General features: G+C 39.2%; 1 protein-coding gene across 7 annotated transcripts in view; it reads left to right on the forward strand.

The window, feature by feature from the left end:
- Positions 1–26,970, forward strand: part of FARP1 (FERM, ARH/RhoGEF and pleckstrin domain protein 1) — a 200,378-nt gene that overhangs the window by 120,843 nt on the left and 52,565 nt on the right. For all 7 annotated transcript variants that reach the window (XM_021530281.2, XM_021530283.3, XM_021530284.2 and 4 more), the window contains 6 exons: positions 11,766–11,870; positions 16,441–16,483; positions 17,601–17,679; positions 20,009–20,106; positions 24,607–24,721; positions 25,871–26,018. In XM_021530281.2, coding sequence (XP_021385956.1) covers positions 11,766–11,870; positions 16,441–16,483; positions 17,601–17,679; positions 20,009–20,106; positions 24,607–24,721; positions 25,871–26,018 — 588 coding nt within the window. The remainder of the gene's footprint in view (positions 1–11,765; positions 11,871–16,440; positions 16,484–17,600; positions 17,680–20,008; positions 20,107–24,606; positions 24,722–25,870; positions 26,019–26,970) is intronic.

The following is a 26,970-nucleotide window of genomic DNA, read 5'->3' on the forward strand; positions in this document are numbered from 1 at the left end:
GAACAGAGAATGCTTGTTTCCCACGAAGTCTGTTGCTGCTGATAAAGCTCACTTATATCTAAGTGGTATCTAATATGGCAGTGCTGTATTCTGGCCTCAAGGAAAAAAACAGTCGAATGGCTCATTTGCCTTTTTAAACCTGCTGTGCCTGAAGATGTATTTTAGCAATTTTGTCCAAAGCCCAAATCACAGTAACTAATTCTGTACAACATACGTTTCTTAAACAGAGAATAAATGAAAACAGCGTTGCACATCAAAACAAAATAGAATCTATAAAGGTTGTGTTTCAGAGGCTGTGTTTATGCACTTGTGATAGTGAGTGATGATGCTTTCCTTTGATATTTGAGGCCTCTATCTGAGTGACAAAGAGCAGACCTACGAATCTCCTTTGCTTGAAAAGTTGGTATGGCTGAATGAGCAGTGAAGCAGAAGGGTGTATGCTATTGTCTCCGAAGTATTTCACATAAGCTGCAGGCACAGGCAATTCTGTAAGGTACACACACATATATATGCACACACACACACACACACACACACACACACACACACACACACACATTCAGAAGCAGTGGGAAATTAGGTGAAAGTTGAATGTTCCACCTTCAACATAGGTAAAAGTAAAATCTTGCTCACAGTCAGGAGGAAGCTCTCTAGAGATAAATGAGAGGCTTTTACCTGGCTCAGACCACGTGCTGTTAGCAGACACCATGCACAGCTTGGAAATTCTCCTGGCCTTTCTTCCCTCTTCACCTCCTCCTGCCTCAGAGAGATGAGTACAAATCCCTTCTTTCCCTGGTTTGCCACAAATTTATAAGCAGACCTCTGCTCTGGCTGTGCTGCTTTGCCCTTTGATGCTGGATTGAACATGCAGGTCAGTCCTGGCAGGTTTGGATTTTGAAGTGGCTGAAGGTGAAGTCACTGTTTCTGCAGTGCACACAGGCACCATTCCACTTGTGCTCCCCCCAGTGATGGCTATGGTTATGTGTTTTTTGCTGACATAACCATTCATCAGACTCCTACAGTCTAGAGGCAGTTCCACCTTTCAGAGACCTGAGATTACCCATGGATGGAATTTTTAGAGCATCTGCTGCATGAGGAGACACTGCAAGTTTCAGGCAGGATACAAAGGAAGAGTGGAAAAGTTCCTAAGGATCTTTCTGAAAACTGTGTAGTTATATTAAAAAGGGAGGTAGTTATTGTTTATCTTTCCTTAAAATTGTGCCTTGACTACATCCTTATGAGGTGCCTCTGAAATCTGCTGGTAGAAGCAGCTGTTATTGTAACTCTTACCATACCAATTCCCCTAACACATATGTCCACTCTAGTTTGTAACCCAAACTAAAGGTAGCACTTTTCAGTGATGCACAAAACAGAGTTTGTATCTTCCCCTTGTAAATATCCTAAGAGTATAGACCGTTCTCACTTCTTCTCATGTGTCTTCACATGTTTAAAAGACAGATCAGGCTCCAAGTACATTCAGTTTTAAGGTCTTTTGAGGCTGCTTAGAGAAATGTTGAACACATTTCCTATACATCCATCAGGTTGGTAACAGGTCTTACGTAACCAAACAAGAAACTCTTGTGTATTGGGGATTTGGCTGGCAAAAAAACTACTCAAAAATTCTGCCTTTCAGATACTTTAAGAAGGGATTACTTTTGAAACTTGTTTTGCCCTTGCAAGTTTTACTTCCATGAAAATGTGTTGTTGGTATGCATTTTGCTCATTAGGAATGAATTTAGATCATATCTGTTTCAGTTTCACACATAAATACAGGATTACTCTATGTCCAATCTGGAGCAGTTGCAGAATACTGCAGCCAGGCTTTTCTTTAGGCAATCCACAACAGTTTTAGAAGACAGGCTGGTACCAAATGGTCCTGCAGAAACTCTTAATTTAAATTGCATGCGAGGTTGTCTTCCTTACCCTGCCTTGCACTTTGGCTGTCAGAGCACTGCACCCAGCTGGAGCGAGACCTAGCTGAAGACAAAAATTTAGGGTGTAAGTTCATTACATTATGGGTTAGCAGCAGCCACAGACTGAAGGCTTCATCTAGGAGTGTCCTTTTTGGAAACTTCTGTATCCAGTTGTTAAAATGTGCTTTCCTGCCTCTGATAAAGTAAAAAGTAAAATATATACAGTCCTGGATGGTGTGAGCTCTTTCTGAGATAAATAGTAACATTTAGACTGATCAAATGTTTTTTTCTGTTGCATTTGGTTTTGCTTTAGATTTAGGATTTAATAACACCTCTTATTTTTGGGGGGTTTGTTGTGTTATTTTTTTGAGTCTTGGACTTCTTGCATTTAAATGAAACTATTTTCTTCAAAGGATTTTAGTGCAATCATGGTTGAACTAAAATGTATCCAAATAGAAATAATAAATAGCTGCTTTGCATCTCAATCTGATTTTATAGTAATAACTCCCATATTCTCATAACACTTCATATTCTCATGTTTCCAGTCTGTATATAAAGGTTCTGGTTTTACATTTGATGACTTAAGAATTGCCTACTCCTTCATTCTAGCAAAATGTTTGCTTACATGTAACGAAAATGAGGAAAAATGAGCAGGCAAAGAAAACAAAAAAGAGAAGCAAGCGCTTCTTAACATTAAGAAAAGAAAACTTGAGAAGGTGGTTAAATGATTTTTGCTTTGAAACAGAGAGAGGAGTGGTAAAAGTGGGAGGCAAGGGGTGAGGGGTGTCACAGAGTTTGGGTTTTCCATCCCCAATTATGCGCTGGCTGCTACGCTGCTGATTTACACTGAAAGCACTGAATGGTGCCTTTTCAAAAGTTGTGGGCTATGAAATTCAATCTGAGGTATTTTTAATGAGTGTTCTGAGCCTCAGTTGCAGCTCTTCCCAAGAAACAACGAGCACAGTGTGCCACTAAATAGTGCCAGGGTTGGGGGTTAAACTCATTCAGCTTTTTGCTTGCAGGGAGAGAAAGTAATATCAACATTTATTTGACAGGTATGTGCTTGGTTCCAGAGTTGCGCTTTAGTAAAACAGCTTTCCATAAAGAAAATGTTCTGAAAAATGAAGTTCTATCAGCTTCACATCAGACTCCCATCTAGTTTCTGAAAACAAATCTTGTGGTGTGTTTTCCAAAGCCAGTGCCCACAGTACACATGCCTGCTGGCCTCCCTGTGTCCCCATTAAGGGTTTTGGTGTCATAGCAGGAATGGCTTTGGTGTGACTCCCTCCCTTGTTGCCCTTCTGAGCTAGACACAGCTTTTCACTGAAAACTTTTTAGCATGCACCTGGTTTTAAAAAAGCCGTGTAGTACAAAAAATACCTTCCACCTTTTTTACATGCTGATTTGCAAAGCTGTGTGTTTCAGATCATGAGGAAAGCACTGTTTAGTGCATCTGCCCTGCAACTCACACTAAGATATTAAATCCCTGTAAAAACCAGGCTGGCTCTGGTTTTTATAAATCATCACCTTGCAGTGTCAATGCTCTGAGGCTGGAAGACATCACATGGATGATACTCTTCAGAAAGGAAAATAGTCACTTCCAGCAGTGGATGGTTGCCTTGCTAAGGGGATGAAGAACACTACAAACCACTTTTAGTTTTGCTAGTAAAATTAGGCAAATGACTCAGCATTTACAGGAGCTAATTTAGGGAATAAGATGACATATTTTTAGTAAGTTTTCTCATTGTTCTTTTAATGCCTCATTTTTTTGTCCACGCTGTGCATTTTAATGATGTTCAAGGAAAGTAATTTTAGTAACAGTGGTGCTGCCAAGAGTTTCCCACTGGAAGTCTAAGAATTTAATTGTTGGTGTGTGAAATTTTACAGCCTTAAACAGTTATTTAAAATACTTGCTCTGCTACTGCTGATTTCCCACAAATGTTTCACACCTATCTCAAGGAAGTAATGGCTGTACTACGAGAAATAAGGTTTGGTTTTTTCTAGGAGGACTAATTAGCTTCTGCAGAGACCTGGTTTTGGGTTTATGGGTTTTTGGCATTACTGAGATCAGCATTCACATTTCATAGGAAGGAATGTGCTGTCTCCATTGGGACAATTTCTTAGAGGATTTTTAGGCAGATAACAATGAAGTTTTCCAGTTGAATTCATAAGCAGATGTGATCAGAGCACCACTTTTAAATTGATAAAGTGAATTTTAGCTGCGTATGTGTGAAATGCAGGATCTTGTAAAATCAGTACAGAAAAGTTAATACAAGATCGGTTGTACTTTCTGAGAGTTAGATGCCAGCTAGTTAAAATGCTGTAAAGAGAGCCAAAGGAACCAGTGAACCAGGAAACTAATCATGAAGTAGTTTGTTAATGCTTCTCACCATGAGTAACATTTTGTAATAAACAGATGTGTACTAGAATACTGTGACCAAAAGCTGAATGGTTTTGGTTTATATGGTTTGTGGTGTTTAGCCAGTGGGTTTCAGGTTTTTTTTGGCATTGATGAAAGAGGGATGAATGTGTGAAACAAATTCTGTGGAATTTTGTCCCTACAGCTGCTTGAGGAGGAAGTTCTCCAGGCTCCAGGAATCTGCCTCTTTCTTCCTCTTTCTTCTTTACAAAGTACTCTACTAGCTTTGTGGTGGTTGCTGCTGATTCTGCAGTAACGTCTTATCTATTGCAAATCTGAATAATTGAAAGATGGCAAACAAAATCAGTATTAATATCAGTTTGCATTTGTAAGAACTGCAAAGAAATCAAATTATTGGAGGATTACACCTGAAGATGACAAATTGGTTTGTGATATGAAAAGCTCTGTCCCAAAGGTGCCCAGCCCTTCTCTCCTCCATTTTTGTGTCCTCTCATGCACATTGAAATGTCATATATAATAAATACAATGTGGGTGGTGTTTGCCCATTAAGTTGCAAAGCTGTAATTTTATGAGCCAAGTGAAAACAGACCAAGCAGAGGCTCCAATTCCATAGCTTTACTGTACTATAATTATGGAGATGTACAGTTACCTGAGGTTTTACTGTAGCTGAGTTTTGCATTAGTCTGACTCTACTATAAGAGAAAGCTTAACCAAGCAGTACTGAAAATAGCCTCATCATAAAACTTTTCATTAGTTTTGCTAGATAATATTTTTCTTTTTCCTTCCACAGCATTTAACTATTAAAGAAGATTATTTAGTATTTACTGTTCACCTGAATTTTACTGTTGGCTATTTCTACTGAATTTGATTTTTGGGCATTGGAAGAGAGTTTCAGGCGTGGCAAGAGCAGTCTTTCTTTTTCTGCATATTTTAGAAAATATTTTGACATAAACAAGTTCATCATGATCAGAAATCCAAGACCATGGTTACAATAACAAGTCCATATTTCAAATGTAGAGAACTGCAGTTTTCTTTTGGATACCATGCCAGAAATTCAAGGAAATTAGAGGGTTATTAAACCCCTTCTCTTTTTGTTCTTTGCCTCATTAATTGTTTACTTCATTGATTTTTGGTTAGCAAAGAAATTCCTAAAATAGTTGTTGTTGAAGTTAGTCATAGCTGATAGATGGTAGGGAGGGAAAGTTTAACTTTGCAGCTGCATTTTTTTTTTTGAAGGCGGTAAAACATACCTGAAGTAAAAATTATCATATCTTAAAATCATGCTGTTTAAAAAAAAGCACCACCACCACCACCACCAAAACTGACCAAAGGGTAAAAGTGTACATCAGAGGCTGTGGAAGGCAGCCACTGGCATTAAGGAAATACAGCTTATGTGGTGAGTGTAAAAGCAGTCCACTAAAATCTTGAAAGAAAAGAACACTAAATAGTCTCATTGTACACACAGAGCAGATGATCAATTGCCCGTTTTTAAGGCAGCATAAGTGACTTATTCTGTTCCTGCTTTTGGCCTCAATCCGCCCTTTGATGGTATGTGCACAGTCTGTGCAAAAGCATGTGGGATACATGCCAGGAGTGGAGCCCTCAACTACATTCAAATGGAAAATATCTTAAAAGGAATGAGGTGCCTTTAGGTTATCACAAAAATCTGCCTCTTCTACAGCTTCTTTTCAAATGGGATGCATACCTGGTGGCCGCAGGTCCACTGCTTAAAAGCAGTGGTGGGAGTGTGTGGCTGCTCTGTTCAAAGGAGCCACTTTGCTGCTGTTCTTTGGCCTGGTGTGTAGGAGTCATGGATCACACTTCTTCAACACTTCTCAACTACCCAGTCTAAGCTGAACAGCCAGGTAAAATCTAGTAAGCACAGGTGTAAGAGCTATCTTGGTGGTCTAATGCTATTTTTGTAGTCCTCTAATCCTTCCTATAGGATTAACACCTACACTTTGAAAGGGAGGAGAGAAGAAGAAGGGCAGAGGCTCTCCAAGTGTCTTGGCAGTATTAGGTCCAGAGCTACAACACTCAGACCAGTGCTTCTTGCCTTTAAAACCACCTTTCAGGAAATAGACTTTTGCTAAATATGAATTACGCATTTCATTTTACACCAGTAAGGAAAACTGTTTAAAATACAAAATTTATCTTCAGATGCTGACAGCATTGTTCTCCTGTGAGTAGTTTTTTAGCCTTCTTTGAAGTATAAATTTCTGACAGAATTATTTGTTCAGGAACCCTGTACTCAATCTCATCTGTGAGGTTATTTTTATACTATTTGTTTATCAGGAACAGTTCTTGGTTGGTTTTCTTTCATTTCAAAACTGTAGATACATACATACTTTTTAACAGTTTCAAATAACTGAGAAAGTTACACTGTTAAGAGCGTGGGGTTGTTATTTTAGTAGTGATTACAAATGTGTATGACTTCAGAAATAGTAATGAAATTACTGAATGAAGTTTTCACAATAATTTTAATGCAGTTGTTAAATTGGAGTATAAAAATAATTTAACAGTCTGATTTGGCTGATCTGATAAAAAGCTGATCAGTAGAAGGGATTTTTTTTTTTTTTTTTTTTTTTTTTTTGGGTCATTAACCCTGAAAGAGTAAATACATTTTAAACCTTGTGTTTAACCTTTATGCCATATAATATTTAAGTATATGTAAAATATTTAGCATGACCAAATGACAACATTTCATTTTAGACCGTTGGAGCACCCAGTGTGTGATATGAAGAGGGCATCACTGGCAGAAATGCCTGCCTTTATGTGGTGGAAGGTGTGGATAATGAATGTACCTTTCTCTTTAAGATTAACATAAAGGAATTATTTTCTCTTCTATGAGCTGCTACTGTACAAGCAAGTGTAATTAAAATCTAAAAGAACCCAAACTTCTTTCTGACCCTTTCACAGCAGTTTTGAAGAAGAGAACATAGTAGTGTGTGTTTCCACATGAAACTATTTCTTACTTCAACCAAAAATAGGACTTATATTTTTTAATGTTCAGAAGAGAATGTTTATTTTTGGTTCTTTTAAGCTGGTATTACTTCTCAGTAATGTAAAAACAAACAAATAAACAAAAACCTTTCAATCAAAGATCTTGTTCAAGCTGGGATTGGAGATTATTTCACTGAACATATAAAAAATGGTAAAACCTCTGTTTGACCATAAACATATATACTTATTTTTTGGTACATAATTAGTGGAATAATTGCTGAATTAACTGTTGGAGGTGGTATAATGTGTCCAAGTGTGTCCAGCTTTTAAAGTTCTGGGTATCTTGCATCATGGCTATCAGACACAGCCATGTACTTTCTGTTTTTTGAAAAAAACCCAAAATGTATTGCAGTCTATGTCAAAGAATGGTCTAAACAAGTATGTAGGGGGATATTTTTTTTAAAATGATTGGGGTTTGCTAGAACATGAAAGAATTGTTGAACCTATTAAAATATTCACCATTGGAATATCATAAGCAATATACTGGATTGGATTTTGGTGGGAGTAGAGTGAGGCTGAATTGAGTAGGACTGAGATAATGAGAAGACAGCAAAATATTGAACATATAATGTGCAAAGCAGGATAGTTTGGCTGGGTACCTTCATAGCTTGCAGCTAAATGTGATGATGCACATTATTAATAATTTAGAACTTGACGTTCCCTGAAAATGTAAAGCTACTTTTAAAATGTGATTTCACAGAGCTAAATGAAAGACCAGTTCAAAATTCATTAAGGAATAAGAATGTGTAGCTGGAAGTCAGTGATCTTCTTTTCATTGTAATAAATTTCTAATATTATTTAGGTGTAAGTAAATACCCCATCAAGAGAAAAATAGTAACTCTCTGGTATATCAGTCTGTCTGGGGCTCACCTCATCTCAGATGGTTAAAACAGATGTCAGGGCTCCTTGTTGTCAGGGTAAAAGATACACCTGTATTGCTCAGGGGAAGTTCCCTGCCAGTGTGCTCAGATTTGCTTGGGGTGGGAAGAGCAGCTCCCTGGAGCTGCAGCATTTTTTCATTGACTGTACAGAAATCTGCTTGTCCAAAGAAACAGGAGCAGGGGATTGCCCCCTGCTGCAAGTACTTCCCAGCTCCTGAGACTGCATGTGACCCTCCACCACCTGTATTCCATCAGGATACCAAGCCCTCCTGTTTCCTTCCCTTGCTGCCTTACAGGGTGGTGGTATCTGTGCAAGTGCACAAGTGCAAGACCACTGCAGCAAGAGGTCTGGAGATATAGTCTTGCCTTCACTGCTTCCATGTTTCCCTGTCAGTGACCTCTGTGGAGCAGGGGAAGCAGCCCAGCTCTGGCTTGTGCAGATGCTGTCATGGGGCTGTGGAACAGGAGCCAGTGAAGCTTGCCTAGAACTTGCTGTTTGAGGCATGGCAGCGGGGCCATCCTTCATGGTTGGAAAATGCCTTCCAGGTTCTGTGGAAAATTTGTGTTTTCTCCTAGGCCTTGTAACCATGCTGAAGTCAGGCACAACTGTTGACTTCAGATGATGTCATCGGTGTGGTGCACTCATTCCTGAATGCTCCCTCTGTCAGCTCGTGTTTACTGTGCCCTGAATGACTCCTGGTTTGCTTCCATACCCAGTGGACTGAGCTTTTAATTTATTGTGTTTAAATTTTTTAGTAGGGATGTCATGGAACTGCACTGAATCAAGATCTCTCTTAAACCTTGTGAGTTCCTGCTTTTGTGGATGTTGTAGTTCTCCTTCTGGTCCTGCAAGACTGGAGTTTAATCAGGCTTTAAATCTCAGCAGATTTTATATGCACAGCATTTCCTTTGAGGGAACTGTCAGATTTTATTTTGAGATACACTGATCAAAGATAAGATGAGTTTAGAATAATAATATTTACAAATACTAGGGTAAGAAGCAATTGATTTTATTGAGGCATACTCCAGAGAAAATGCCAAATGACATAAATGCTGCAAGACTGCTGTTCCATCGTTTAAATGCCTATAAGGAAAAAACCTTTATGAAAACACTCAGCAGGTTTTGATCAGAGGCTTTTACTCATGGTCTGAGATCAGACAGCTGTGCTCCTCTCAGCTAACCTTGAGTCGTATGGCTCTCTGCCTTTTTTCCTGTTGATCAAAAATCTCCCCTCATAGACACTTTTTTTTCTGTGAGGAGAGATGAAGTTTGGTTTTTGTCTCACAGAAGTCCATCAAATACTTTAGCTAGACATACGTACATACTCACTGGCGTGTTGCCATTCCTCTGGTTGAGCTGGAGTAGGAAGGCTTCTTGCTGTGAGGATGATTGATAAACTCAGTCTTCTTCTCTCTAGCAGCCCCAGCCAAACTGTGAACACGTGAGACTAGTCTGGAAGCAGGAGTATTTACTTCTAGATTATTTGTAGGTATGTTTTCAGAGCAGTAAATAATGCCAGTCTTACACTCAGTCTAATGTGTTTAATATTCTTCTGTTGCCTCCAGTGAAATGCACTTAGCAGGAAGCTCTTTCATCGAGATGGTGCATGTTTGTTTGTGCCCAAGTACAGTGATAGATGGAGTGGAAAGTGTAAGACACTTTCTGTTAGAACTGACATACAAGGCACAATGGTCAGTGCACGCTGGGTGGTGAACACCGGGGATGCTTTTGGTTTAATGAAGCTGGAGAACACAAAGTGAATGTATTCAAATATACTTGCACTTGAGACTTACTTTGGATGCCATTGTGTCAGTTCAAAATCACTCTATCTAGAAAAACAGAGACATTTTTTCCCCTTCTTTGCGTCCTCTTGGCATTTTACTCTGAATGACTTCAGTTACTGCAAGGTTATGGTGAATGCTTAAAAAAATTAGTACTTTTATCGGCGATTATTCTTTATGTTTTTTTTTTTTACAGTATTCATGAGGCTAATGTTTGCTACAACAAATATTAACAAACAGTTAATAAATTGAGTGAATATTGCTTCCTTGTGGCTTAGGTTTCTCAGAAGCACTGGGAATATGTTGGGTAAAAACCTGTTCAGCAAGTTTTTGGAGAAGTGAGCTCGTCCCTTCATTCTTTCAAAACCAGCCAGCATTGAAGGGTTCAGTCATTGTGTCCTGCATGACCAAGGTGACAGTGCTGCTGTGGTGGCACATGCATCCTGGAAAATGTGCTTTCCCTAGAAAAAATGTCATTCATTTCTCTGGTATAAGCCTGACTACTGGGGGTTTACTTTTCACAGTTCATCTTAGAGAAGGCTGGATAAATTATCTTTGGGAAGATGCTTTTCCCACCCAGGATATTACCTTAGATGGAAAAAGTCTGCCTTTATTTTTTGGTATCCCAGTGAAACAGCGACCAGACTGCATTACAATGCATTTGGGAGGAGATGGGATTGAGCACCTGCCTGCTGTCAAGTAGGCTGCTGGCATGGGCCCTAGAGATGCCAGGGCCTGGGCTCAAGCTCTGAGCTGGTCTGCCCACCTGTAATGGTTGTCTTTTCTTCACCTTATTACTACTGTGTCATTTTACTGTGTTATTTACTGGTCTAAAAGGGAGGGTTGAGTCTGCAGGTTGAGTGCAAGATCAGTAGTCCCGGATGTGATTGTTCTCTTGTAACAGCAGGGTTTGTTCAATTTAATGGGTTATTATTTGTTCTGAAGTGAGCATAGACCTGTGTTCAGGGCCTCTTGAGTTAAAATAGGTGTGTTTGTCTAAGGAACAAAAATATTTGATTTCAGTGATTGGCCTTTTTATACAGAGATGGGTTTTTGCAGAAGACTTGCTGGTGAACTGTAATTTGTAGTATTTTCTGCAGGTGTGGATTTAATGGATGGGCTGATGAAAAGAATACTTACAATCAGCAGAGCAGTGGCTCTGGGAGCTAATATTGGGCTAGAACATCTGGTCTTTATAGAAGGAAGGCTTTCAGTGTGTTCGACTCCTCCAAATTACTTGCCAGCTCTGCCAGGGTAGCACAGACAAGCCTGGAGCAGCCTCAGTGCCTCCCAGCAGGCAGCTTGGGATAAGCCTATATGAAATCAGAACCCAGGGCTTGGGCCTCTTGTGTGTCAAGCAGCATCCAGCAAACCCTCAGTCCTTGCAGTTTTGTATGACAGGTCTGTCAGTGAACATCCTGGTTTCACTGTGTTGTACACAGTGACATCACTTGAAGGGCCATGGGATAAAATAAAAATTCACATCAGAAATTAGCCTTGGTAGACATAAGAATATATCCCAAGCCCCCCTCTTCTATTTCACAGTATTTTTCCTTCAAAAAATAAAAATAAAAAAAGATTAATTCCAAGCTGCCATGCATGGATGGATGGATGGATAGATATAGTCTTTAGCTTTAAAACTAGCATAATTATTGTCAACTGCCCTGTGGCTATGGTTGTAATATCCACTGATTTTTGTAAACAGTTTTGGCAGTGTTGTTTGCTGAATAATTTCTTAGCATAATAATTTTTCTGCCACTAATTAAAAGCATCTTTGTAACCCTAGGCTTCGTTTTCTTCTTACAGCAAAGAGCTCCAGGGAAAGTTTTGCATGATGCTGTTTGCAACCACCTCAACCTTGTTGAAGGCGACTATTTTGGCCTTGAATTTCCAGATCATAAAAAGATGATGGTATGTAAAAGTATTCATTTTCCGCTGGTTTTCATCTGCATGCACACTGTTTTCTCTCCTTCTGCTCCTTACTTGTAAGATATATTTAATCCTCAGTCTTCAAAAGGGAAAGAACTTCTAAAAAAGAATTGTTCTTGCCTAGTGGAGTTGAAGAAATGTTTGTAAAACCTGATTGTTCCTGTCGAATTTCATTTACATTGAAAGTAATGGCTCATTCAGACACAACTTGTGGAAGTGTTTTGTTTTTCTAAGTTGCTGTACAGAAGCCAAAGGCTGGACTGTTACAGAGCCTCAACTCTTGATTTTATGGTCCTGCTTGATTTGGAGTGCAGAAATAAACTTTCTCTGCTGATGGAAAAGTTACAATGATTGTGACAGAGTTCATTAAAAACTTTATGGGGTAAGAAAAGAGATAGATAAAATATTAAAAGGTTAAAAAAAACCAGAGCAAATCCAAGACCTCCCCCTCCTCCCCTCAAAATTGATGGGAGTGCTTTCTGGGGAGCTGTGTAGCCCAGGCAGGTGTCCTGCTCCTGACACTCAGGAATCTGAGGTCAGTTGCTGGCAACATTCAGGCACTGAACTACCCATATCATGTACCAGATAAAGCCGTAGGCTGATGACTTCTTAGTCTTTAACAAGTTTCTTTTTGAAGTTTGTTTTATTCTAGACTTACCATGTAACCTACTAGTATGTGTGCTAGTTATCTGGATTGCTTTGCCAGTACATTCTGATTTACATTGGATTTCATGCCTGTTAGGTGAATTTTGCACCAGTAGCCTGGATGACCTAAAAGAAATAATTTTAGGCAATTGATAAAAAAATAATGTGTTCTTTCCATCTAGGTAAAATATTAATAAGGAACAATATTTCTTGATGAAATGAACAGTAGGAATCTTGTCTGTCTTGCCTTAGTGCAGGCACAGACATTAGACAATAGACATTAAAACAGAATGCTAGTGGTCATAGTGTTCTAGACTAACTATAATTAAACAGGATTCTTTTTTAAATGGTTGTCAATCTTTAGAAGGGATCAGCTTCACAGTGTGCTGATGGAATTACATAAAACACAGTTCACTAGAAGGGTTAGCATTCTGCCAGATACCTTTGGCTAACACTTGAGGTAACTTGAGAGCTTAATGTAACTTTTCTAAACAGTGCAACTGTACAGTGCCATTGCAGCAGAGGGTCCATGTAGCTGTGTTAATAATGGCATTCTGGCATTATTGATGTATATATGTAAAACTGAAACAAATCCTAACATCTTTTGTATATACAATTGCCTTTTAGTTTTCTAGAAAATAGAGAAGGTCATTTGATCAACCTTCTCTACTTCACAGGTCATTAAGTTTTAAATAGATGACTGTCTACATTTTGCTCAGAGACCTGAAGTAAACTAACAGTTTTCAGTCGTGTGAAAACAAAGTGGTTTATTTGCTTGAGGCAGAACACAGGAGAGATTGAGGTGCTGCTGCTGCCTGAGGCCTTCATGATGGCAGGAATTGACTGGCTGGAAGTATGTCCAGACAATCACAGTGGGGGATGCAGAGCTCTGATGAAGGTGGACAAAACCCCTGAAGCACAGTGTCAATTTGACCTGAAGGGAAAATGCTTCCATGGTAATTCAGCTGGCCCCCAGACTTGCAAAATGAAGTACTAGCCAAATATCTGAGAGCACCGGTCCATGTTCTTGCTGATTGGTCCAGTCTCTTCTTTTCTGAAAAACGGGGGACTCCACAAGCCTTGCCCATATCTAGTCAGCTGTGCCCCAAGAATGGTGAAATTCAGTGGAATTAATGTCTTCAACCACCCAAAAGTAACTCACAGAAACTGAAGCAGAAGATTTGATTATGAATTGTTGTTTCAATGTGGAGCAGCACTCTGAGAGTATTATTTACACTTAACTTATTGTAACCAGTTTAAATGATTGAACTTAGGTGAACATCCCCATGGGATTTAATATTTTCTGAGCTTCACAAAGGCCATAATGTAGAACTCAAGCATTGTGCAAGTAACAAACTCTGCAGTTAATGGAATGTCTACGAAATAAAACACACATGCATATTTTATATTCATATCATTTGAAGAGAATGAGTTGCTTTTCCAATGTAGAGTGAAATGTAAAAGGAAAAATAAATATTTAGAGCATATTTGTTTGGATGTAATAGTATGTATGTGAAGTCATATATTCACAATTTGGCTGTGTTTATTTCAACATGCAAGGCTCCAGATCCCATATCTGACATATTGACAGTGGTATGTCAAGTTGCCTGGGAGCTGTGTACATTCAAGCATGCCATGCTAGGAGCAGACAAGATCTGCATGGGAGATGATTGTGGAGGGTCTGAGTGCTCCACTTCCTGCTGGGACAAGGAGAAAAACAAGGCACTGTCGCCAAGCCTGGGGTTTCACAGAGTTTCATCACATTTGATGTCTGCCCCAATTCTCCAGCTGCTGAAATCTGGTCACCATCATGGAATGCCAGCCTTTGTTTAACAAATAAATAATCTAGCCTTGTAGTTCTGGGGAAAATGAAAAACATTAATCTTGATTAAGTCCTCGCATTAGTTTTCCTGTCCAGTTTATAAACCAGTCTCAGATTGATGGTGTTTAGGTACGGTGTGGGAGCTGCACGATGCAGAAGTTTTGATTGCTTGGGTTTGGCCGTAGTGGTGACATTGTCGTTTTGCCCCACCTTTATCTTACCCCACTACATGCATTCAGTATATGGATTTGCAGTATCCAGCAGCCTGTTCAAGGATGTTATGACTTGCTTGTAGGATAGCTGGGAAAGTAGAGAGAGGAATGGTGCACTTGTGTGCTCATGTTGTACCATAAACCATCTCTGGGGAGAAGAGAGGGGTTTTTTTGTGGGCTTTTTTCTTTGGTGGGTTTGTTTGTTTGGGGTTTTTTGTTTGTTTGTCTTTTGCAACAAGTAAAATACATTATTCTCATAATCTTGTAAATTGGCTATTTAATATTCACAGTGTCTTTTCCCCCACTCATTAAACTTGGCAAAGTCCCTGACCTTTGTTACAGATTATGTACATGTGAACTTTCTGAAACAAAACAGTTTTAAGTTATTCAAGTGCCAAAGTGTGTCAGGACCAGTTTAACATGTGATAAAAACTGTATTGCTGTTCTTGGATAACCCAAGTATCTTTAACCTCTGAAACAAAAGAAAAAGACTTTCCTAGACTGAGAAACATAAGAAGAATTCTATTGAGTAACATTAGTGTGTGGGAAAGGGCAGGGCTGTGAGGTCTCTGCTAACTGGAATCCCTTGTATTAGTAATAATAAAAATGGCACATGGCATTGGAGCAGTTACAGCAGTGATACAGGCCTGCTTCTGTCTGGCTTCTCAGGTGATTTTGGGAAATTGATATTTTGAGTATGTTTCTGTCTCTGCATAATCTAAAATTATTAAAGGTCAAAGAAGTAATAATTCTAATACATACTCTTTTTCTGGAGGAAGACTCGATTAATTTGTTTTTAATGGCTTTAACCTTTGTGATGGTTGTAGGGTGTTCTTCCATAAGTTCCAGATGTCTTCAAGGGAGGCCCTGAGCAATTTAGTGAGATAACAAAATATAAATCATGGGCATGATTAGTTACCAGCTGAGGACTCTGAGCTGTCTCCAGACCCTGTGAATCATCTGGCTTTTACCTTCTGCGTGATTGTCCCGTGGCTTTCTGTAACATTTTGCCCCAGCCTTTCTAATTTGAGACTGCAGGACAAGGGTATAGGCTCTCAAAACTATATTTCCACCCACTGCTTCATTTCGGGAGCTGAGGGGAAGACCCACACACTATCCTGGAAAATGGGCTGTCAAGTGAACTACATGCAGAAGTTACCCTATCCCCAGTTAAGAATGCCTGAGCCTGAAATTCCCAGGTTTATAGAAAAGAGAAAATGTTCTATATCTCAAAAATAAGCTTTCTCACCCCCATGCCTTGTGCTGTTGTCTGCTTCACATCTGTGATCTGAGAGGATATTCCTCCTGCAGGTGGTGGGAGGGAGGCTCTTCACTTTCATGGAGCCCAGCAACAGAGCTCTACATCTATGGCCAGAGCTCATACTGGGATTCCTGTTGGGTCCCCCATACCAGTAGGCAGCTGCCATGTAATTTCTCCATTTGTCCAGCATTCCCAGCCTCAAAGGCAAGCACCACTTCCTTTTCTCAAGATTATTGTGGGGCTGGAATTCAATGACAATATAGGTCTCTTTTTTCCTAAACTCCTCTTTTCAGTTGTTCTTTCCACAAAATTAATGGCTCCTGACCACATGTGCTGGGATTGTTGGTGTCTGGGACAAGTGAGGGGGAGATTTCCTGATTTCCTCACTGTTTCCCAGCTCTCCAAATCTCTACTGCTTTGAAAGCTGTGCCCATTCACAGTGCTGTTTCCCGAGCATCTCCCAGAATTTTAGGGAGAAAACCCACCCTGTATAATTAAGCAAAACATAATGACCACATTGGAAAAAATAGTTAATTGATAATCTAGGTATTGCAATTAAAAATGCTCATCTGGTTGTTTAGATATGATAACACCACCTTCTTTTGTTTTCAGGTGTGGCTTGATCTTTTGAAGCCTGTTATGAAACAGATTAGAAGTAAGTACTTCCTTGTTGACATTTCTTTCCTCCATCTGAGAGTACTTGAATAAATTAGGAGTCTGTCGGTTGCAATATTTATATTCTCAACCTTCTGCACTAAATTTTGCTGGAATTATTTTAGGTTTCTGGCCTGTCCTTAAAGGATGCACCTGTGAAGTTATGTCACATGAGCATATGACACATGAGCATATGAATGGGCTGACCCCACCCCACAGGAGGCTGGGGTTTGTTCAGTTGCTGGAAGAGGTGCTGGTGGCAATGGAGGGAACAACTTTGTAGAACAAAAGAGTGCAGTAAAAAAAGGACTGAAGGAATATATATTGCTGACTGGTAGTAGCAGGAATCAGAGTAGAAAGAAAACAACAGGAAGACTTTATTACTGGGAAGGAGCTGGCAGATGTATTACCACTGTGTGGAGATTGCTGCAGAACCTGGGATGTTCAGAGACCAAGAGGAGGAAACAGTTGGGATGGGGGAAGCTACAGTGGGTGGTAGGAAAGAACAGGAAATTGTAAATAGCCACCATCTCTAGAAAGAGTAGAAATGAAATGAACAGGAAAGGTTCTGATTACTTTGTTTCTCTGTCAGCTATCAGCCAAGTTCTTAATTTATGGAACTTTGCCATTGAGATTCAGATAGGTGCTTTCCTGGTCATATGAGTCTGAGTGTATGCTCTGGCAGTTCTCCCTCTCTCAAGGTGGGGGTGTATTGGTCCTTTTGTCACTGGTCGTACTTGTAGGAATTGGAACAAATGTGCTGCTCTTAAGACAGAAATAGTAATTTGTTAGTGGAATTCAAAAGTAGAGTGTGTTTTAGCTCCCTTCTGTTCTGAAGCAAAGGAAGTAGATACACATATATTTTATTGGATCAGCTGATATAATTGCTAAAAACATACTTGATTTTGGCAGAGTAACCCTCAACCATGTTACTGTTATCTTTTATTGTGTGTAAATTTTATTGGAAAATCTCCAAATATCCTGCATACTAACAAAGGACAAGAGGTTAGCTTGTCTGTATGCACTGCAGGTTACATGAATCATCCCTTATACATCATTGTGCATATTTGGCCAGGGTGTTATTGACGTTTGTTAACTTCCTTTGACATTTTCCCTAGGACCGAAGCACGTTGTTGTAAAATTCGTGGTAAAATTTTTCCCACCTGACCATGCTCAGCTGCAGGAGGAACTGACAAGGTGAGTAGCTGTGTGACTATTTCTTCTTGTTAAATCTCTGATGGAAAGAGGGGAGAAAATGGAATTTGAGATGACTGGGTGAGGATTGATGACTGCCTCTTACTTTTAGCTTGGTGTTGTTTGTCCCAGCCTTGAATGCACCTGAAAAAACAGGCCCTAAGATTCAGCTGCAGTCTGTGCTAAGAGGTTCTGCAAAGTGCAGGAGTCCTTTGCATCACTGGATATGGAGTCCTGGGAGAGCTTTACTTACCCCAAGAGAAGTCAGTCTGGCCACAGAGTTCTCTGTTTGGCATGATCAAGTCATGTGTGGGCCCTGGGGTACCCCTCTGCCAAGGGACAGGTGTGACTGTGCCCTCATTTTGGAGAGAGCTGTTTTGTGTGAATTGCTGATTTCCAGCAACACTGGACCCTGTCTTATAGCCAACACAAATGCCAAAGGTTTGCATAGGTGGAAGTGTGACTTTGGAGATGGAGAAATGCAAATGAGAAGGAATAAAATGAAAAATAAGAATGTAGAGAAAAATACATATGCAGACAGAGTACCTTAATACTAATGTTTAGATGCTTTTCAGTGCATTTCAAAAGCTTCATTTAAGCTTTGAATTTCACACTGTATTGGCAAAAAAACTCCTGTTTCTCTGTGAGTAAATATGTGTATGAGGGACTTGTTAAGATTTTTTCTCACTAGCAGGTTATTAATTTATGGTCAGAAACATTGTTTTGTTGCAGTATTTTTTCATTGCAACTTTTCACTCTTTTTCTGGTCTACAATATTATTAGCTTTTAATTACATTTTCCATTCTGATTCAGATTATTCACTATTACTTTTTATTTGCAGTCTTCTCAAAAGACAAAGTCATCTTTTGCAAAGAGCTCTGGTGTCCTTATGACTTGCATTATAAAGAACAAGTCCACTTCTGTGATGTTCACTGTTTATCTTTGTCATGTTTTATTTTGGCAATAGACCATTGGAATTGAAAAAAATAAATAATTTATATTGCTTGATGGCCTGGAAAGAGAAAAGTAGAAATGTGGGTAGGAAGAAGGAGTATTTACTTGGTAAGGACTAAAGAATAAAACAAAGTAAAAAAAAAAATTAAGGGATGAATGAAAACTCACAACAGGATGTTAATAACGAAACATTTCTGTTTCTGGACAGATACTCTGCATATCTGTTTCTTAGTATGTGAACTGAAAATTAATTTTTGGTGATCTCCGTCTGTACCTGGAGATGTGTCTCTTAATTCCAATGAGGTTTTTTTTTTTTGTTAGATTTCAAATATGTATGCTAAGGAACTTGAATATATATACACAGCAGTGTGTAGGATGTGAAAGCATATTCACAGGGAACTGCTTCACCACTTGAAGAGGAAGAGACTAACATTTTTGTACTATGTTCCTCTACAGGGTGAATTTTGTATGGGTATACATATGTCTGCAGGTTTCAGAAGGATGTTATGTAGATCTGCTGTATTATTTCAGTATGTACATACAAAGTACTTTCCATACTCCTCAAATCAGCTTGCCCTTTTCATTTAGTGTACCTACATCTTCTCATTCAGAAACTCACTGTTCAAATGAGAGCTTTTGTCTAAATCTATTAAAATCTAATCTTACTAAAATTATTGAGATCCTAATATGAGTTCTCCAGAAGAGCTGCAATTTTTGGAAGGCTTGTTAAGGTGATTGGAACTAAGCCAATTTCTGTTAAAGCTAAAAGAAATTTGAATGATGAAATAATATCTTGGAATTCTCTTCTCTCTGCATTTAAGCTGGCAGTGTAGAATTGCCCTGCATGGCTGAAGTGGTTTGGAGGCAATGTTAGAAAAGCCTGGTACATGGACAGTGCAGATATTAGGCCACAAAGGTATCAGAGATAGATAGAGTTGATTGATCAAGATTTTGTGTCTCATTCCCTAGTGAGTGCCAAGGTGGAAGTTTAGAATTCACTTTGTATTCTACAAGAACCAACTGATAACTCTAAATCACTGGTTTATCTGTCACTTCTTCATGGTTAGAAGCAGCTGCATTATCTCTTGCTGAGTACTTAATAGCTGTCACGTTTTCTAGCACTGTCATGTCTCATTGCTCTGGTTCCAAATGGAGGGAGGAAGAGAGAAAAATAGATATCTTGGTTCTTCAAAGCAGCCACCATGTACAGCTCTAATGGCAGTAATGCAGTATCTGTTGTGTTTTATTTACCCTCTAAACTTCGGTAATTCAGATCACTTCTGCTGATTTCAAAATGTGAAGGGAACGTGCAGGTTGGGATACTTTCCCCTCTTTCCCTCCTGCTTTGTGTAACTCTTTGTTCCCTTTTGTTTTGCAGGTACCTATTTGCATTGCAAGTGAAGCAGGACCTGGCACAGGGAAGGCTAACATGTAATGATACCAGCACTGCCCTCCTAATCTCACATATAGTACAGTGTAAGTTCCCTTTGTTCTTCTTTCCAGAAGGATAAACAGGATGATTGGTTGGACATGCTTTGCAGGGTCACCTGTTTGTAGATGCTGTTGAGGCAGGTTTAAGCCATATTGACAATTTATTGTAGTTCTGTAAAGTTGCATTCAAATACAGATAATTTACTGTTTCAAACAAAGAAGAGTTTCTGTTCACTGGATTTGAATTTTCAAAACATTTGATAGGCTGCCTAAGATTATTTAAAAAGTAGACTTTGTGGGCAGTGGCAAACGTCTTGAATTCTGCTGAAATCCTGTTTTATTATAATTTGCATCATGTCAGTAGGATATTAAAACTCCTGGAGCTCTGTATGCTGTCTAGAGAATGTAGTAAATAAACATGCTTAGAATGCCAGACTAAATCACAGTCCTAAGAGGAAACTGATAGGGAAGAAAAGAAAACAATGAATTTTAAGTCCTTTTTTTTAAATTGCAAATTATGCACAATAACACTGTCCAGTAGAATGATACATTAATTTTGTTTATGCCATCAGAGCTTCTTTTAGCTTCCACATCACTTGAAAGACAGTATCTGTTTTGCCTTGCAAGACTTTATGGATACTCATCTTGAGAATAACATTAGGAAAAACCACTTAGCAGCAAGTGTAATGGTTGTAATAGACATTGTTTTGCATGGTCCTTGTACAATTCCATATTGTGTATGTGCACTGTAATGCTGTTTTATGGTAAGTACAGTCAACAAATACATTTGAAGCTCTTTGGAGATGAGCAGAAGAATCTCATGATTCTTTGTCATAGTCTGTTAGAGTGTTAGGGTTCTAGTTTCTCATAGATTCATATTGGAAGGGCAGGTATTTTGTGGTTCTGTTTGCTATGGTCATTATTGACCAGTGTGACTGAGTAGCAGTAAAATTCTATGAAATTCTGTAGTCCTCATACCATTTTAAAACTGAGTGTTTTGGCAGCACAGACTTAAAAAACTAAAATCCTTGACTAGTGAGGTTTTTGTCTCTTTTTTTTCCTGCTACAGTGTCCAGCAATCCAGCTGTATTTCTTTTCTCGGTTAAGCTAGTTCTAACTTTCTTTAATCTCAGGCAATAAAAAAAATCTTGATCATTTGAGGAAATTGAATTTCATTTGCTAAAATGCATTCTAGGAGGCTGAGTTTTCCTACTAAGTGTCTGTGCACCAAAGAAAGATTTTGACGAGCAGACACCCTAATGCATGTGTTTCTCTTCACTGAAGTATTGCTTTATGATTGCTAGAAAACTCTGCTGGAAGTTTGCAGTTTTTATTTGTCCATGTTGTGTCTCATGAACATTTTTCTGTGAAAAACTTCTCTGGTAAGAGTCTATAGGTGTATCTTACCTGCATAGTTGTCTTTATTTATTTTGTTTCTAGCTTATTTCTCAATAGCAAAATAAATATTATGTATTTGTGTGCAATAAAAATCAGAGTAAACAGATGATAAGAGTAATGGTATTAAAAGGGAAAGATTGAGAATGCAGGTTAGTTATTGTATGTCTTACTAATGCTGTGCCAATGAGTGGTTTCCATGGGGAATATCTGATTCCAGGAGGCCCATATATTATGGATGTAGGTTTATGTCAGTGTTATATACTGTTACTTATCATAAAATCACAATATGACAGCAAATAGGTTTCTGCTAAATTAGCATTTATATTACAGAATGATTTTTTTTTTAAGAAGCATTTGATTTAAAACTATTTGTATGAAGTGTTACAAGTGAGAGGACACTTGGATACTGCAAACAGTGCACTACAGTGAGTGTGTGAAGTACGAAGATGGAGTGACCGTGAGCCACAAGGTGCCCAGGTTGCCAAGAAGGCCAGTGTCACCCTGGCCTGTATCAAGGATAGTGTGGCCAGCAGGACTAGGGCTGTCATTGTCTGTCCCCCTGTACTCAGCACTGGTGAGGCCACACCTTAAATCCTGTGTCCCGTTTCCCTCAGAATGACACTCAGGTGCTAGAGTGTGTCTAGACAAGGACAAGGAAGCTGGGTAATGTTCTGGAGCAGAGGTCTTATTAGGAGCAGATGAAGTGGTTTAGCCTGTCAAAAAGGAGGACTGGGGGGGCCTTATTGTTCTCTACAATTGCCTGACAGGAGGCTGAAGCCAGGTGAGGGTCACCTGCTTCTCCCATGTAACAAGTGACAGGACAATAGGAAATGGCTTCAAGTTACCTGGGAAGCTTTAGATTGGATACTAGGAAAAATTTCTTAATGGAAGTAAGAAATTCAAGCATTGGAATTGGCTTGCCCAGGAAGTGGTAGAGTCAACATCCCTGGAGGTATTTAAGACATGTAGATGTGGCACTCAGGGACATGGTTACTGGTGGGCTTGGCAGTGCTGGGTTAGCACTGACTTGATGATTTTAGAGGTCTTTTCCAAATGAAGCAATTCTATAATTCTGTTGTAAGAGGAAAAGAGCTGAAATACAAAGCATTAGACACACCAGAAATGCTAATGCAGGCATAATACAGTCTGGCGTAATGCACTCACCAGGTAAGAGAAAAACCATCAGCAGTGTAAATAAGTCTTTGGCTAAATCACATGAAAAGATTTGAAAGAATAATTACATGTGAGGCTGACGATATTTGCAGTATAACTTCCTCTCATTCTTGATGGAATGATATTAGAAAATTATTCAAGGTGGAAAAGGGGAGAGTAAGGCAGTAAGTTAAAGCTTGTTGAGTAAGTAAAATCTTGTTGAGTATGAGGTCAGAGAGAACGAATTCAGAAGTAACTTGAAAGCCAGGAAGACAATTTTGATAAAGGATTAGCAGTTGAAAAATGCTGGGAACATTTTAAAAATCGTGTAGAGTTGAAGAAAGTGTCTTCTGTACTGTTGACTCTGAAGAAAGCCCTACAGGAGTTGTGTTAAGTTCATGTGTGTACACAGACTATGGGGGTTTTGAACTGCATTTTGAAGAACCCAGGCTCATGTTATTTGAGGAGTTGCAAACTTAGGTGGGTTTATGGCTTCATTAAAGAACAGAAATTTGCCATTTATTTGAGATCAGATTTAGAACAGACCTTGAAGAATTGTGAGACTGGGATGAGTACAACTGGAAGCAGAGAGCTGTTTCTGAGATGGGGACAAACAGGACAATTTAAAAAGGGAAATTCTCAAAGGTTGTGTAGTATTTCTGCCATTTTAAGGAATGATTGAGAGCAGATGGGGTGAATGAGGGGGTTTAAATCAGACAGTCTCAGTTTTCAACTCTTTTCCACCTCTGACCTTCAAAGTAAAAAATGTCATCATGTATCTGCAGGCAGTTTAGGTCAAAAAAGTTACTACTCTGTCATTCACAGATGCTTTGGTCCCTCATTTTCAATGCCTGAACAGGCTATTACTTCCCCTGTGCATTTAAAGTACATTTGATCCCAGTTTGTCAGAAATATAGTGTTACAAATATGATCTTAAACCTTTCCTTTTTCTGAACAGACTTAGTTTGAACAGAACTGGATCAAGGGTTCATTTGCATGGGCAGCACTGAGGCGAGGGTGAAGCAGGTGTATCTGAGCGTGGGTCTGTCATACCCTGGGTCAACTGTGCAACAACGTGTCTGACTGCATCTTGCATTTCATTTGAGGGCACTGTATTTTAATTTCCCTGACGTTACCAAGGTAGCAGCCTCTGTTGTAGCAATGTTGCTGTTACTCCATCAGGTTTGCAGGCAGAAGCTGCTATGCTTGTTCAGTGAAAAGAACTAATAGCAAGATTTTTAGAGACATTCCAAGAATAGCAGGCAACAAGATAGTAATTTGGCACCCACACTTAGATTGCCTACCCCTCACCCCCACACCTGCCAAAATAAGAGAATTTCACTGAATGGACTGCAAAATGGAAGGTGGGTGTGCCATACTGTTGCACACAGTGTTGAATAACTGCAGCAGATGGGAGCAGCTTTGAGGAGGAGGGAGACAGAATGTGTCTCAAACTGCTGCAGAATTAGAGGAAGACAAATGTTTCATAATCCCATGAGGTGGATTACAGACTAGTGTTCAAACAAGAAAACAGAACCATCTTTCTGACTTTCTCTCAAAGGTTACCATGTGGGACATGAGCCTGGAGAGCAAACTAGTGCTTGGCTGCTTCATGGAGAGGCACCTGAGCACCATGAGAGAGTGTGAGAGAGATGGATGAGTTCTGCTCAATTAGTGCTGCCCTCCCTGTTACCCCTGCTCTTATCTCCCACACAAGTCAAGGTAGCACTGATGGCTTCACCTCTTCAGCTGCCATCCAACAACTTACTTAGTTGTGGTAGATGGGAGAAATCCTAGGGTTTCTTCTCACATATCAAGTACTGACACAGAGGAGAATGTGGAAGATAATGTAGTGGGAATCTGAATTGTAAAACCATGGCACAGGTTGCAAGGAACTGTTTCCTTCTCTTCCCAGCTATCCAGGTCTTCTGGATTGACCAGATTATTCAAATGTAATATAGTGCTTTAATAGACTCCTCTTAAAACTCTCCACAGCTGAGATTGGGGATTTTGATGAAACCATAGATCGTGAACACTTAGCGAAGAACAAGTATATACCTCATCAAGAAGCACTAGAAGACAAAATAATGGAATTTCACCGTAACCACATGTAAGACTTTTTTGGTTTTGTTATTGGCCTTCTTTTCCTGTAGAGTAGTTGTAATGGTAAGTATATGCTAGATCTGAAGTACAAAAGAACTTTGGACCTCTGAGTTTCTCAAAGGTTGCTTCTCAAAAAACTGTTAATGCCTATGAACTTTCTGAAGGTTACTCCTGCCTTTTCCCCATCATCATAACAAGATGTTTAAAGCACAGTTGATTCAATATTCATTCAAGCATGCTGTTATTTTACAGTCTATTTCATACAGAATGCTTTACTGCTGATTTTGTGCATGCAGGTATGATTGCAAATCACAACTGATCAGTCAGGCACTTCTGACAGTAGTCCTTTGGTTTCAAGGACACTGAATGTTGCCTTTCAACCTTTCCACGCTGTATTTTGAGATAGGTTGAAGAAGGGGTTTAGTGATAGTTTTAGGAAAAGCACAGAGTGCTTACAGAATTATGAATTTGGGGGAAGACAATCCAAGATGATTATGCAAATTGGTATTCTAATGTCTGGAAAAAAGACTTATACTAGGAAGACAGTGAACAGAAGTACCAATAAGGCTTTGAAAAGTATTTTTTAGCTGTCAAGAACACTTCAAGATGTTTCATTTTGAGCTAAGTTGAGTAATAGGTGAGTGGTAGTGATTTCTATGGCAGTAATAATCAAAGCTTTGCATAATTTCATCACAATTAATGGTGGTAATGCTTATGGCTTCACGACATTTATGGTAAGGTTTTCATGCCTTCTGTTTTACTTAATTTTGGTATTACAATCACTTTTACAATGAATAACATGCTTCCATTCATTATTTTTTTAGGAATATGGCATGTCTTCTAGTGGAAAAAACAAAGGAGGGGTAGTAAATTCTGTTAGAGCTAATGGTTTAAAATCTAGCTATATCAGGTGACTCAGAATTGAAGGAATCAAAAGTTATAATAGACTGTAAAATCTATGTATTATTTGATATTTGTTTAGAGTAAGTTGTTCTAGCGGATATAAGTCTGAGGATGTAGAAAAACCATACAGAAATTATACCTCTGACAGTTTTCAGTCTCTTTGATCAAATGTCTCTTTGTTCTCTGGAGGACCTGTTGATCTCTATTGAAAGGTGTGACAAGCTTGTGAATGTTTGCTGTTCTCTTTCTCAAGGGGACAGACACCAGCAGAGTCTGACTTCCAGCTTTTGGAGATTGCCCGTCGGCTGGAGATGTATGGGATACGCTTGCATCCAGCCAAGGACAGGGAGGGGACAAAAATCAACCTGGCTGTTGCCAACACAGGCATTCTGGTGTTTCAGGTTAGAGCCGCTCAGGATGTGATTTTGTACTTCATAAAGCAGAGAGATTTCTGACAGCAGTCAGAATTCAGGAACTCAGCCATGTCTACAAGTATTCAGTTAGAAAAATGCAGGAGCTTCCAAAATTTTTCTAAGAATGATCTTAAACTTGTTATAGCTGCACTGGGTCCTCTGCTTCCAGGGTCTCCTACCTTATGTGAAGGTACTGTTTAGAGCTCCATCTGCATCCACAATGTGCTGTTCAAGATGCAAACTGAGCCATGGCTCACGATTCGCAGGTTGGTCATGCTGACTTCTACATGTACCAGCAGATAAGTCTTGCAGGCATGGTGCATGTTAAATGGGTGAGAAGCAGAGACAAGTAAAACAACAGACAGCTAGAGTCCGTGCAGAAGGATTAAGGCAGTAAATATGAGCTCTCTGTAGTGTTACTTTGTTAAAGTTTTTACAGTTTTCTGGACCAGCCTCGGCCATTTTATCTTTGCTGAATCCATCAATCTTACTCCTTTCCCTTAAAGATCCAAACAGTTTTCCTTCTATTTCTTTCCTCACCCAGTCAGTCTAGTAAATATTCATGATGCATCATTAGTAAATTTGTCAAATTGTCATTCTGCAGTTCCCCTTATGTAAATAACAAATTTGGCTTTTACAATTGTGAAGCTACAGGTAGTCAGCTGGTGTCAGCTGCTTTCACTTTAGATGCTCACCTGGCTCTATGCTAAAAACAGTAAATAAGCTGTTCTATAAAATGTCCCTTTTTACAATTGTCAAAAAGACTATTCATTTGAACTGTTTTACTATAGTTAAAATACTAGTGTTTTCAGCCTTACAAAGTACTTTGAGTCCTTTCATAAGAAAAAAAGTAACAGCAACAAACAAGCCCAGAAGTATTTGACCCAAATCTCTAAGATTTAAAAATACCCAACCAAACAAACAGCCAAAAAAGGGCAGC

This window comes from Lonchura striata, chromosome 2 (assembly GCF_046129695.1).
Source record: "Lonchura striata isolate bLonStr1 chromosome 2, bLonStr1.mat, whole genome shotgun sequence".
NCBI lineage: Eukaryota > Metazoa > Chordata > Aves > Passeriformes > Estrildidae > Lonchura > Lonchura striata.